The sequence below is a fragment of the Aquarana catesbeiana genome, linkage group LG04 (genome assembly GCF_042186555.1).
Source record: "Aquarana catesbeiana isolate 2022-GZ linkage group LG04, ASM4218655v1, whole genome shotgun sequence".
Lineage (NCBI taxonomy): Eukaryota > Metazoa > Chordata > Amphibia > Anura > Ranidae > Aquarana > Aquarana catesbeiana.
Window position 1 is genome coordinate 352,987,930 of NC_133327.1, and position 14,590 is coordinate 353,002,519.

At 37.5% G+C, this 14,590-nt stretch overlaps 1 protein-coding gene across 1 annotated transcript in view; it reads right to left on the reverse strand.

The window, feature by feature from the left end:
- The window catches only part of SIM1 (SIM bHLH transcription factor 1), a 151,365-nt gene that overhangs the window by 24,470 nt on the left and 112,305 nt on the right, over positions 1 to 14,590 (reverse strand). Inside the window, exon 9 of the mRNA XM_073626994.1 lies at positions 5,740 to 5,902. Coding sequence (XP_073483095.1) covers positions 5,740 to 5,902 — 163 coding nt within the window. The remainder of the gene's footprint in view (positions 1 to 5,739; positions 5,903 to 14,590) is intronic.

Here is a 14,590-nt window from a genome sequence, read left to right on the forward strand (position 1 = left end):
TGAAGTGAATAGTCGCATTATGAGGATGGTTGTACAGGCTAGGTTCAATATAAGATTTGGAAATGGGCAGGCATACTTTTGACTTGTTTGAAACTGACAGAACATAACCCCTATTGTGCTCCTGAGGAAGGCCTTTTTTTCTGGATGAAATGCATTGGGATCTACTTTGTGAAATATTCATTGCTTCACATCAAAACTATATTGGTCCATATTGAGACAATTACAGGTGCATTTTGTAAAGTTAGAATATTATCAAAAAGTTAATTTATTTCAGTAATTCAATTCAAAAAGCGTAACTGTGTACACACAGAGTGATATATATCAAGCATTTCGTTCTTTTTAACTTTGAAGAGTATGGCTTGCAGCTAGTGAAAACCCAAAATGCAGTATCTCAGAAAATTAGAATATTACATAAGACCAAAAAAAAAGCATTTTTAATACAGAAATGTTGGCTTACTGAAAAGTATTTCCATGTACAGTATAGAATGCACTCAATACTTGGTTGGGACTTCTTTTGCATGAATTACTGCATCATTGCAGCGTGGCATGGAGGTGATCAGCGTGTGGCACTGCTAAGGTGTTATGGAAACCCAGAATGCTTTGATAGCGGCCTTCAGCTCATCTGCATTGCTGGGCTGGTGCCTCTCATCTTCCTCTTGACAAAACCCCACAGATTCTCTGTGGGGTTTAGGTCAGGTGAGTTTTCTGGCCAATCAAGCACAGTGATACCATGATCATTAAAGCAGGTTATGGAACTTTTGGTAGTGTGGGCAGGTGCCAAGTCCTGATGGAAAATGAAATCAGTATCTCCATAAAGCTGGTCAGCAGAGGGAAGCATGAAGTGCTCCAGAATTTCCTGGTGGAGGGCTGCCCTGACTTTGGACTTGATAAAACACAGTAGACAAACACCAGCAGATGACGTGGTTTCCCAAATCAACACTTTGAAAAATTTTGCATTTCATTTGGAAATCAAGGTCCAAGAGTCTGGAGGAAGAGTGGAGAGGCACAGAATCAAAGTTGCATGAAGTCCAGTGTGAAGTTTACACAGTCAGTGATGATTTGGGGAGCCATGTCATCTGCTGGTGTTAGTCCACTGTGTTTTATCAAGTCCAAAGTCAGAGGCAGCCCTCTGCCAGGAAATTCTAGAGCACTTCATGCTTCCCTGTTGACCGTATGGGCCATTGCCCTACACTGGAAATTCCCAATGGTTCTCTTAGCTACAATCCTTGATAGAGTTGATGGTACCATGTGAATGGAAAGGATCCTATATACTTTACAGGATAAGATGCACCTGTTTTCACACAAATGGGATGCCTGGATGATCCACCATCACATGCTTGTACCTTGAACTCATACATGTTCGCATTGTCATAGGCTACATGTCTAGCATCACTGGGCGCTTTTTTATGTTCCTATTTGCCTATATGTGTAATTATTGCGATTCAGGTGTTCTGGAGACTATGTGCTTCTAAACTGTTATTTTCTTTGTGAAACAAATTTGTACTTGTGACATGCCTTACATTTTATATATTGTCATGATACTATGTACTACATATATCTCAATAAATACAGTGCCTTGAAAAAGTATTCATACCCCTTGAAATTTTTCACATTTTGTCATGTTACAACCAACAATGTAAATGTATTTTATTGGGATTGTATGAGATAGACCAACACACAGAGTATCACATAATTGTGAAGTGGAAGGAAAATGATTAATGGTTTTCAACATTTTTTTACAAATAAATATGTGAAAAGTGTGGCATGCATTTGTATTCAGCCTCCCTGATTCAATACTTTGTAGAACCACCTTTCGCTGCAATTACAGCTGCAAGTCTTTTTGGGTATGTCTTTGCCAGCTTTGCACATCTAGAGATTTAAATTTTTGCCCATTCTGCTTTGCAAATTAGTCAGATTGGAAGGAGAGCGTCTGTGAACAGCAATTTTCAAGTCATGCCACAGATTCTCAATTGCATTCAGGCCTGGACTTTGACTGGGCTATTCTAACACATGAATATGCTTTAATTTAAACCATTCCATTGTAGCTCTGGCTGTATGTTTAGAGTCGTTGTCCTGCTGGAAGGTGAACCTCTGCCCCAGTCTCAAGTCTTTTGCAGACTCTAACAGGTTTTCTTCTATGATTTCCCTGTATTTGGCTCTATCCATCTTCCCATCAACTCTGACCAGCTTCCCTGTCCCTACTGAAGAAAAGAATCCCCACAACATGATGCTACCACCACCATGTTTCACGGTGGGGATGGTGTGTTCAGGGTGATGTGAAGTGTTAGTTTTCTGCCACACATAGCATTTTGATTTTAAACTAAAAAGTTCAATTTTGGTCTCATCCTACCAGAGCACCTTCTTCTACATGTTTGCTGTGTCCCCCACATGGCATCTCACAAACTGCAAATGGGACTGAGCTGTTGATCTCTGCAGCTCCTCCAGAGTTACCATGGGCCTCTTGACTGCTTCTCTGATGATTGCTCTCCTTGCCTGGTCTGTCAGTTTAGGTGGACGGCCATGTCTTGGTAGGTTTGCATTCGTGCCATACTCTCTCCATTTTCGGATGATGGATTGAACAGTGTTCCATGAGATGTTCAAAGCTTGGGATATTTTTTCCTAACCTAACCCTGCTTTAAACTTCTCCACAACTTTATCATTGACCTGCCTGGTGTGTTCCTTGGCCTTCAGGATGCTGTTTGTTCACTAGGGTTCTCTAACAAACCTCTGAGGGCTTCACAGAACAGCTGCATTTATACTGACATTAATACCCCTTTCACACTGGGGCCACGGCAGCGTTATCGCTAAAGTGTTTTAGCAGTGCTTTAGCTCTATTTAAGTGGCGCTTTTCGGCCTCTAGTGGGGCGCTTTTAACCCCAAAGAAGGGGTTAAAAGCACCCGTGTTGCGGCGCTTACGAATCGATTTTCAGGCACTTTGGAAGCACTGGGTTATTCATTTAAATGGGGAGGGCATTTTGGGAGTGCTAAATGCAGCACTCCCAAACCGCACCAAGGATGCTGCTTGCAGGACTTTTTTTAATATCCCACAAGCGTACCGCCCCAGTGTGAAAAGTCACGCTGAAATGAATAGGAGGCGGTTTTCAGGCGCTTTACAGGCACTATTTTTAGCGCTAAAATGCCTGAAAACCACCTCAGTGTGAAAGGGGTATAAATTACACACAGTTGGACTCTATTTACTAATTAGGTGACTTCTGAAGGCAATTGGTTCCACTAGGTTTTATTTAGGGGTATCAGAGTAAAGGAGGCTGAATACAAATGCACGCCATACTTTTCACATATTTATTTGTAAAATCATTTTGAAAACCATTTATCATTTTCCTTCCACTTCACAATTATGTGCCATTTTGTGTTGGTCTATCAAACAAAATCCTAATAAAATACATTTACGTTTTTGGTTGTAACATGACAAAATGTTACAACAAAAAGGGGTATGAATACTTTTTCAAGGCAATGTAGTTTGTAAACAAAAATCAATTACCAATTTACAGTTTTTGATTTTGCTAATGTCAGCACAAAATAATCTGATAAACAGATAGTGACTATTAAAAGAATCTACAGTTTTCTATGTGAAATGCCGCCATGAAAACATTAAAAAAGCAAAATGTGAAACTGAAATAAAAAAAAATATTTTTAGGTAAAATTTGCAATAATTAATTGACAACGATTTACTAGAGCATTAGAGACTGTTCATTCGCTTTACTGAATAAGGCAAAGCTAAGATAATATTAGATTTGAAATACCCAATCATGTGCATAAGAAATAAAAAAAACAGGATTTTGCTTGCATATCATAGGAAGATTATAGGGAACACAGTATTTTCTTATCCACTAAGTTAAGTGAACATTCATTTTGCAAAGAACATTCTCTATGCCTTTAGCCGATCAAATGAGAGTACTGTAATATGTGCACTGGAAAAAAAAACAGTAGTTTCTGTTTAGTGGGTGAATTTTCCCAATATTGATATTTCAGTTTCTGTAGCCATTGCTCAGCTGAATCACATAGTACCTTCTTTTATGACTCATGTACTCCATCGATAAGCTATCTCTGCAAAGTTAATAGTTTGCCAACTTGCAATAGATGTCTTAAATGCCCTCCTTGATTCTTCAAAAAATAAAATGATTGCATTTTTCAATATCTAACAGGTATCAAAATCCTCTTGTTGAAGTCATAGTAGCTGAGCTAAGATCTAATGTAAGTAGATTTTCCTTTAGCTTCTAAAAATATGTTTCGAATGGGCTGACCCTTATCATCTGATACAGAACAGAAAGTACAGAAACATAAGTGTCCTTCTACAGTGATATGTATGCAAGTGGGGTTTCAGCTGCTGATACTACTGAATGCAAGAATAGTGCAATAGAGAGTCTTCTCCTTAGCCTGACTGACAATTGGAAACAACGATTTTTACATGGCTCCTCCATACTGTTTAGGGCCTAAGGTCTATTATCACCAAGAAATAGAGCTGCCATTTACAATTACATTTTGGTTCCTACAAATTGTCATTACAGTATAAGAAAGAGAAAAATAACTTTTGCAAATAACACAAACGTTAAAAATGAGCAAATCTAGAAAATGAAGGGTGCATGTATTTGTACAATGTACAGCTTGGTATACAAATAATTTGTGCCCATTAACTACAAATTTAACTCAAGCAGTCATTAAGTACATTTCACTGAAATTGTGCCCCTGTCCAAACATCTGACACCAATAATTTAAACAACTTTACCATAATATCTACTCAAAAATGCAAGCCAAACGTAATATTATTTGAATTAACAATATATACATAACAGAGAGTGGTTGATTTACTAACCCAGCATGCTAAGTGCAGTCTAGTCCACCTCAGTGCTGTGTAACAGTGTAGTCACTCCAGAATCTGGCCAGTCAGAGTCCTCCCTTTCACATCATGGGTCCCCTGTACATCAGGATCCCCCTTTAATCAAAGTTCTCTCTTCAGATCAGGAGCCCCCCTTCACATCAGAAGCCCCCCTTCAGATAAGAGTCTTTAGAGTACCCCCTCCCCCCACATCAGAATCCTCAGTCCTCCCTCACATCTGCATTCTACCTTATAATTAGTACAGCATGGATGAAGACAAACTTCCATCCTCTTTTGAATTCTGGATTATGGCTGCCATGAATCAGCATCATGCATTTCCATGGTGTCAGTAGGATTGCCCACCTGCACTGTGAAAACACATGACGCTGTATGGCACGATTAAATAAAATACTCTGGGAAATCTGGCATTTCACAAAAAAACAAGGGTGCTTTCATCTGCTAATCTGATGGGAGTAATTTAGAAGTGCTGGCAGAGTTTTTGAGGTGCTATAGCACATTCAAGAGCCCCTGGGTCTGTCCCTGCACAGAGTCCACCTTCAAGTGGTGCCCAGGGCAAGTAGCATACTTGCTATACCCTGGATACACCACTGCTTAAAACAAGTAGCCATAACCTGGGACAACTTAACCCGCTAATAGTGTTTTCTGTTATAAACTAAAATTCCAGTATGTCATAACCAAAATACATGTTGCAGGTGTTGTTTTGTATATATTTAAAAAATATATGTTTGTAAATGGCCATGTGCTGCCTGTTGCCAGTTTTATACCAAGCATAAACCAGCAGATTTCTTATCAATAATAACAAGAAAACTACCTACCCTCATCTAATTGCTACCTGCTTAGTATATTTAAAATAAAAATGTAAATTGTATTCCAGAGACCTTTACCTGTGGGTATGGTGATGTCCTGGATTTAGACTTGGCACTAGGAAGACGTGACTTACTGCTCTTCCTGCTGTCATTTATGGCTGGATTTGAATTTGCATAAGAATATGATGGTTTTGTTGTAACTTGATCCAAAGACAGTTGAAGTCCTTTATATTCAGTATCTCTGTTGGAAAGAATAACATGCAGTTACTTTTATAATTGTAAGATTACCAAAGTTACTTGTATATTTTTTCACTTTATTCTAAAGCACTAAATGAAACTGCCTGTATAATAATAATAAAAAAAACAAAATAGGCATCATAAGGAGTAGCTGTGTTATTTCATAGATTTGCACATTATAGTGTATGCTGACATTTGCACTTTATATGAATTCGCTATGTAAATTCATTGTGTATACTGACAATCACTGTGAATATTGACATTTGCACTTTATATAAATTCACTGTTTTTTATAATTATTTATATGATTTTTTTTTTTTTTTTTTACAAGATATGTGTTTATTAATGTTTATCCAGTATTTAATCACTTATTTGGAATTTATCACTGTAGTTTTTTTTTTTTAACTGTTAATTTGCCAAAAACATTGTATCCATCCAATCAAGTTTTTTAAAATGAAGTATAAAAAATGATTCTTTTTTTAATGTTCTTGCTCATACCACATAAGCTGTAACATTTTTGAAGACCAATTACATGTTAACATTGAATGAGAAGCCAATTTGATATCCAGTCATTATGTTTACATAGAACTGGTTAGTGATTGTACAAAAATATATTTCACACTTTGTCAATAACCCCTACTGTTGACCACTGGAGGTCACCCACTGAGAACCTCCACTAGTCAGCTCTTTGACTGGTGATCACAGAAATTCACACCAGTGGCCTGCTGGAGGTCATTTTTGTAGGGCTGTGGCAGTGCTCATCCTGTTCCTCTTTGCACAAAAGAGCAGATACCAGTCCTGCTGATGGGCTACGGCCATGTCCAGCTCTCCTCCATGCTCTTGAGACTGTGCTGGGAGACACAGCAAACCTTCTGGCAATGGCACATATTGATGTGCCATCCAGGAGGAGTTTGGATTGCCTGTGCAACCTCTATAGGGTCCAGGTATCGCCTCATGCTACCAGTAGTGACACTGACCTAGCCAAATGCAAAACTAGTGAAAATCAGTCAGAAAAAATGAGTAGGGAAAAAATGTCAGTAGCTTCCACCTGTGAAACCATTCCTGTTTTGGAGGTCATCTCATTGTTGCCCATCTGGTGCACCTGTTGTTAATTTCATTAACACTAAAGCAGCTGAAACTGATTAACAAACCCCTCTGCTACTTAAAGGAGTTTTAAAGGCAGAAGGTTTTTTATCTTAATGCATTCTATGCATTAAAATAAAAAACCTTTTGTGTGTAGCAGTCACCCCAGCCCCCTCTAATTACTTACGCCCCATCTCTGTTCAGCGATGTCCACAAATGTCTAAGCCAACCGGGAGACTCCTCCTGATTGGCTGAGACACAGCAGCGGTGCCATTGGCTCCCACGCCTGCCAATCAAAGCCAGTCAGCCAATCAGGGGAGAGAGGGGGCAGAGCCAGGTCAGGCTCCATGTCTGAATGGGCACACGTAGCTGTGACTCGGCTCCAGTGCCCCCATAGGAAGCTGCTGAATGTGGGGGTACTCGATAGGAGGGAGGGGCCAGGAGCAGCAGAAAGGGACCTGAGAAGAGGAGGATCTGGGCTGCTCTGTGCAAAACCAACTGTACAGAGGAGGTAAGTATAACATGTTTGTTATTTAAAAAAAGAAAAAAACAATCCTTTACAATCACTTTAACTGACCAGATCAATATCCCAGGAGTTTAACTGACTTAAAAAGTGTCCCTTTTATTTTTTGAGCAGTGTATGAACCAATGAAAGTGTAATAATTAATCAAAATATATAATGTCTCAATAAATATATATATATATATATATATATATATATATATATATATATATATATATATATATATAGTGAACAAATCAGTAGAAAAAAACGCATTCAAATACAACTATGTCCCTCAGTCACAAACAAATATATTAATATGAATGTAAAACTCCACAATAGAAACAAAGTCTACCGAGAGGTGAAGAAGTGTTGACTGGAAATCACATGTGTTCACTCCTGTGTACCAACACCAAACACAGGGGTTGGTTTACTAAAACTGGAGAGTGCAAAATTTGGTGTAGCTGTGTATGGTAACCAATCAGCTTCTAACTTCAGCTTGTTTAATTAAGATTTGACAAAAAAGCCTGGAAGCTGATTGGTTTCTATGCAGAGCTGCCCCAGATTTTGCACTCTCTAATTTTAGTAAATCAACCCCACAGCCTCTTACCGTAGATATCAGACCTCTAACATAAAAGACATAAATGCATGAGGACTATGCAGAGTAACTGTCAAATCCCCCCCTAAGACAGGCATCACAACTCCTCAAAACATTATAAGTTACACTTTTATTGGTTCATATACATTTAAAGGGGAAGCACAACAGTTGTTACGTATATACACCTTTACTGTTTTGTATCCAGAGTGCTGCTTCTGTATAATTGTGTCAGTTTTTTATTTTAGTTATCACCTAGTACAGATTTATTTTGTTTATCTATGCACTTGGTTATTTCCTTTTGTACCACTTGCCTCTCCCTTTATGATTCCAAGTTTTCCTAAGCAGGGCTCACCCAACCCTCTAATCCCTCTAATATTTAATTGCATAGTAACTGCACTGACTCCCTTTATATTGCAGAGCCCTGCACAAACTGTTGGTGCTATCCTGTATAAATCCTGAATAATAATAACAATAATAATAATAATAATAATAAAGAGCTCTGTAGCTTTCTTCCAGATGCAGCATGGATGCTCTCAATGCAACCGTACTTGTTGCATTTTATTTTATTTTATTTTTTTTTTAACTTTTTTAATTTAAAATTTTCAAAAGCTTAGGCATATTTTGAAAATATTCTGATCATCATTTTGTTATTATGTCTATAGTATTTCAAGCAAAAGAAAGTCGTCCTAACAGAACCAGAATATTATCACACTATGAAAATAATTCTTGTGTACATGTACATCATAAACGTAGTCCTTTTTCCCCACAATCTAAATGAGTTAATAAATAAATAAATCAGGTTTTTCACTTATGAATCTATTTTTTCCATATATTTTTATTTTTTATTGTAAAAAAGTGCGCTTATTGTTTATTTAATACTTCACATAAATTAATAGGGTGCACATAGCAGCTTCATCAGATCCTTATTTTGAGTAAAATACTCCTATCTACTCCTTATTGTGAAAAAACTATCTCATGTTAATTAAAGTATGGGCAGCCTAGATGACAAAGTTTCAGATTCCAATGAGTTCTAAGAGCTTTTCACATAATTAAAAACTGTAGAAGTCCTTTGTTTCAGTCTTGCAGACTTGTGATACAAGAGGATCAGCAAGGAACAGTTAGGAATGTAGAGCCTGCATATGGAATATATGGCCACCTCAATGTACAAAAATAATTTCTAGCTATGCAAAGACATATTTAAACATTAATATATGCTAATAAAATCATTTATACAAAGCTGATATATTTTACACAAATACCCCAAAAGTATTAAATTCATAATTTCTCTTTACATTATTTCCTGCTTGCTTAACCATAGTTATCCATGTTACTATACTGTACTATAAAGACAGATCATAGATGCTCCATCAAACATCTTTCTAAATAATAAATAACTGCTGAGAAAATAATTTCAATAACTTAAAGAAAATGATTTACTGTATTTTTAAAAAACATTAAGGCACGTTAATAAGTTAATACGTTTCTTTTCATTAAAGCCCTTTCTTCAGCCATAATTTGTTTTTGTTTTTTTTTTACGATAGGTTGGGGAAGGAGTATATTTCTATTGCCAATTGGATCTTTACTGGGAAGATTCCTCCCCTCTTCCTACAAGGGCAAGAATTTATGGGAGGGCTCTTCAATAAGGTCACACATTTTTAGGTTAGGAAAGGTAAGAACTTCCAAAATGTGTTAATGCTGTCTGCACCAATGGTGTCATAGACAGAAATAAAAAAAATTACTCTGTCCAAAACTTTGTATGAACTTTAAATGGATTACTTTTACATGTACATCTAGGAAATGTAAAAAATAAATATTCATTTTCGCTTTAATGAAGAGATTTTCACATTCATAGGTTTTGCGACCCATCATGACCAAGACTGTGATTACATTAAGTAAACCTGTTGTGACAGAAATACTTGGGTTGTGTTGTTGACTTCCTGCTCAAAATGCTAGTTGCCTGGCTGTTATGCGACCTACTGGTTTTAATATTGCCAGACCTGGAACAAGTATGCAGAAGAGAAAGTCAGAATTCCTTTTCTGCCATTTTTGTTCTGGGCCAGTGACTACATGTATTTAAAGTGATTATGTTAGGAGCATACAGTAGCAATATAGAGGTTGAAAGTAGAGTACCAGTAAGTGGTGTGGACATGAAAGATAAACATTGCTGGAATATTGGTTTCCGAGTGGCTTTCAGGTGATGAGTACTCATCAGAGGGGCAGTGTTTGTTGGCACAGGCAGCAGGAACATTAATATGTACACTCTTTTTTCAGGAAAAATCATTTTGGCCACTTTAATATTCTCAACAGGGTTACTTTGCCAGTAGGTAGGCTATGGTAGTCTTCATATTTCCTTACTTAGGCAATGAACAGTGTGCACTTCTTGCAACCAATATGAAACAGCCTTTTATTCTTCTGAGTGTGTAACTGAGGAAGCTTGAAATTGATTGTTTAATTTGTTTAGCTCTTTAGTGTGAAACATTTATTCTCCTTGGATTTAAAGAAGCCAGCCCTTAAAGCGGTTGTATACCCGCTGAAATTTTTTTTTTTACCCCTGTAAAGCAAAAGGCATAATGAGCTAGTATGCACCGCATACTAGCTCATTATGAAATACTTACCTTAGAACGAGGCGTTGGTATCTTACCTGGTCCACGCCGAGGGAGCTGTCATGTTGCCTCGGCGTGTCTTCCGGGTATCGCGGTTCCAGCGCTGTGAGTGGCTGGAGCCGCGATGTCATCACTCCCGCACATGCGCGCGGGAGATTTATTACCCGGCAAGGTCCGGCAGTTGCCGGGCCTTCAGCCGAGAATCCCCTGTGCGCATGCGCCGCTGCAGTCAGCGGCTCATAGCAAGGGGAATATCTCCTAAACCGTACAGGTTTAGGAGAGATTTTTTTTACCTACATCTAAGAATTATTATAGGCTTACCTGTAAGTAAAAGTAAAAAAAAAAGACTATACAACCACTTTAATACATTGTCAAATGGATGCTATAGGAAACTAGGTGGCGCTGGTAAGATTGTTCTTCAAACAAAAGCTGTTTAAGCATAATTAATTCCTGAAAACTGGGACTGCTTGCTGTCTATGTTCATTAATATTTTTTCATAACACAAATGTTGTACCACACATAAACTTGATTAAATCTTAACTGCAGCCAGTTATAATGTTTTGTGCAAACAGTCGATTCACGTCTCTGATATAATACATTTCTTAGACAGCTCCCTTAATTACTTTCATTTATTTCTAATCTACTTAATGCCTTAGTACAGTAATGCTTGACTAAATATGCATTGTGCTCCTTTATTTAAACTCCTAAAACAATTTTCTGGTATGCCAAATGCAAACAGTTCTTATACACACAGTGAGTCACAGCACTATGAATAACGGTGCAGATGTCCATAATTTATTTCTCATTTCCAGGAAAACCATAATTTATAAACATTTATTTACAATAATTCGCATTTTCATCACTGCTTTTTTCATAGACAAAACAACACTGACAGCCTGAAAACACAATTTAAGTATCCACAATCAGTGGCCTGTCATTATGCATTATGATCACTTTACCAAAGGCTTTTTTATACATATAATTTATTTATTTTCAGTGTACAAAGACACACAAAACATATCATAAAAAGCTGTAGACATTACTCACCTAAACACTGCAGATAGGCTCCATGCACACTGGGCTTAAAAAAACTCCATATAGAGTTTTTTCTGTACAAAGTTTAGACAAGTTTAAGAGAGTTTCGCATTTCTTCTACCAGAAAGCTCCAATCAGGAATGCAAACCAGAAGGGTTTTTTTTTTCCTGCCTCTAAACGTTAAGCTTAAAATATGCCTGTAATCGTCCTAATGTGCACGGACATATAGGATAACATTGAGCTGCTTCTACAAGCAGAACACAAAACTCCTGTAGTAGCAGAGATTTTTAAGCCACTGTGCATGGAGCCTTAATCTGATGTTGCTACTTTAAAATGTTACAACAAAAATATATTCTAGTAGAGTCCTGGAAGGTTTCAGTGAACAAGGCCCTACCCTTTTTTAAAGCCATATATTTGAATAGGGGGGTTCTACTTACGTTTTATAAAGTTTGGGGAGGTGGATGGCCTCTCCTTTCATTGTAACACAGTAGCCTTATTCAATGCTATCCTTTCTGTTATATGAGTTTTTCTGATATGTACCCCATTGACATTGATGGGGCATGTTAATGGTCTTTGTGCAATAATAATGGTAGGCCTCACAGCTTATATCCTCCGGAGAGTGTGGGTTGTTTTTTCACATGGATTCTTATATTTTGGCTGGTTGTGTGTGTGGGGAGGGTTGTGTCCCTTCTGAAGAGGCGGTATGGGTCGAGTTGGGAAGTTTCACAGTCATTGTTCATGTTTCAATGTAATGCACTTCTTCTTTTTGTGTAATACTTATTTTTGTTAAATTTTTTGGAACGACTTATCGTATTGTGGTTGGCAGTCCTTAACCGGTTCCCGACCGGCTCATGTACAGGTACTTATACTGCGGCACAATGGCTCTCCTGGGCAAAACCCGGTATGGGTACATCCTTCCCTTTAAGAGCCACCAGAGGGCGTGATCGTATGCACAAGAGCCAGTACGGGGATTTGCGTGTGTAAACACGCAAATCCCTGTTCTGTCAGGGGAAAGGAGACATATCATTTGTTCCTACTAAGTAAGAACAACGATATGTCTCCTCCCCAAGTTAGTCTCATCCCCATACAGTTAGAACACATCTAGGGAACACATATTTAACCCCTTGATCACCCCCTAGTGTTAACCCCTTCCCTACCAGTGACATTTACACAGTAATCAGAGCATATTTATAGCACTAATCGCTGTATAAATGTCAATGGTCCCAAAAATATATCAAAAGTGTCTGATCTGTCAGACGCAATGTTGCAGAACCGCTAAAAATTGCAGATCACCACCATAACTAGTAAAAAATAAATAAATAATAAAAATGTCATAAAAATGCCATAAATCTTTCCCATAAATTGTAGATTGTATAAATTTTGCGCAAACCAATCAATATACGCTTATTGCAAATTTTTTTACCAAAAATATCTAGAAGAATATATAATGACCTAAACTGATGAAGAAATTTGTTTTTTAAAAACAATTTTGGGGATATTTATTAGCAAAACGTAAAATATATATTTTTTTCAAAGTTTTCGCTCTTTTTTTTGTTTATAGTGCAAAAAATAAAAATCGCAGAGGTAATCAAATACCACCAAAAGAAAGCTCTATTTGTGGGAAAAAAAAAAGTAAATTTAATTTGGGTACAGCATTGCATGACTGCGCAGTTGTCAGTTAAAGCGACGCAGTGCCAAATTGTAAAAAGTGCTCTGGTCAAGAAGGGGATAAAATCTTCCGGGACTGAAGAGGTTAATGTTTTATTTGTATACTATACTTGTTTATTGAAAATAATTAAAAAATGATTTTCAAAAAATATATATACATTTTCTACATGTAGGTATACCTGTTTGCATGCCTTAATAATCTTGGATTCTAGAGGATTGCTCAGTGTGAGATTATTAACAAATCTGGTTGAACTCACATGGCTTTGTCAAAAAATGTTTTATACTTTTATAAAGAACTCATCATAATTATAATATGAAATTTCAGGTATTTAAGGAAGAAAATGATAGTAAAAAGTTCTGGTTGGAAATTTCTGTGTTGTGGCCACATTTAGTCAATGATGTCAGCCAGCATCCCCGGTCCCTTTTTTATATTCAGCTGCCAGCTGGGGATAGCAACCATTATCCCACTGTGAATGACAGCACTTTGCTCTCATTTGTGGCAAGTGGATTAATGGGAAAGGATCACTGTAGGACATTTGGGACATTATTTTGTATTGCATGGGACATTATTTTATTGAGAACAGGTATCATAAAACGTTTAAATTGTACAATTTGTGCAAAACTTTGCATTTGCAAGATACAGCTAAAAGGCAAGCCCTGCACACTCAACAGTTTAAGTAAATGAAAATGTTAAAAACTTTTTATTTGCAAAGCAATAAAAGCAGGCCATGCTTAATACATTATCCACATCTTTAAAATAAGGCCCCTTTACACCAGCAGACTGACCAGGTCCACCTGTCCGTTTCTCAGGCGGACCCAATCGGACCACCCATTGTTCTCTATTGAGCAGCCGGCATTTGATCCAGTCCGCTAAAAACAGACATATAGGAATCCATTACCCATCCGTCTGGTGGATCGGATTGGATGACAGTTGGATGGAAACAGACAAGCAGTCTGTTTCCAACTGACCACCCCATACAAAACAGGGAGCTGAGTTCATGTCTGCTCTGCATAGCAAAATGGGCACGGACCTGTCATCCACCTACTCAGCAGGGATCAGCGGCTGCTAGATCCCCCACTGAGCAGGCGGATTCTGCTTCGTCTGAAAGGGGCCTAATACATATACATTGATTTAAAATTTTTGAAAATGTAAAATCAAAGCTAAAGAATGGAATAAACATACAGGTATAGTATTTATAAATA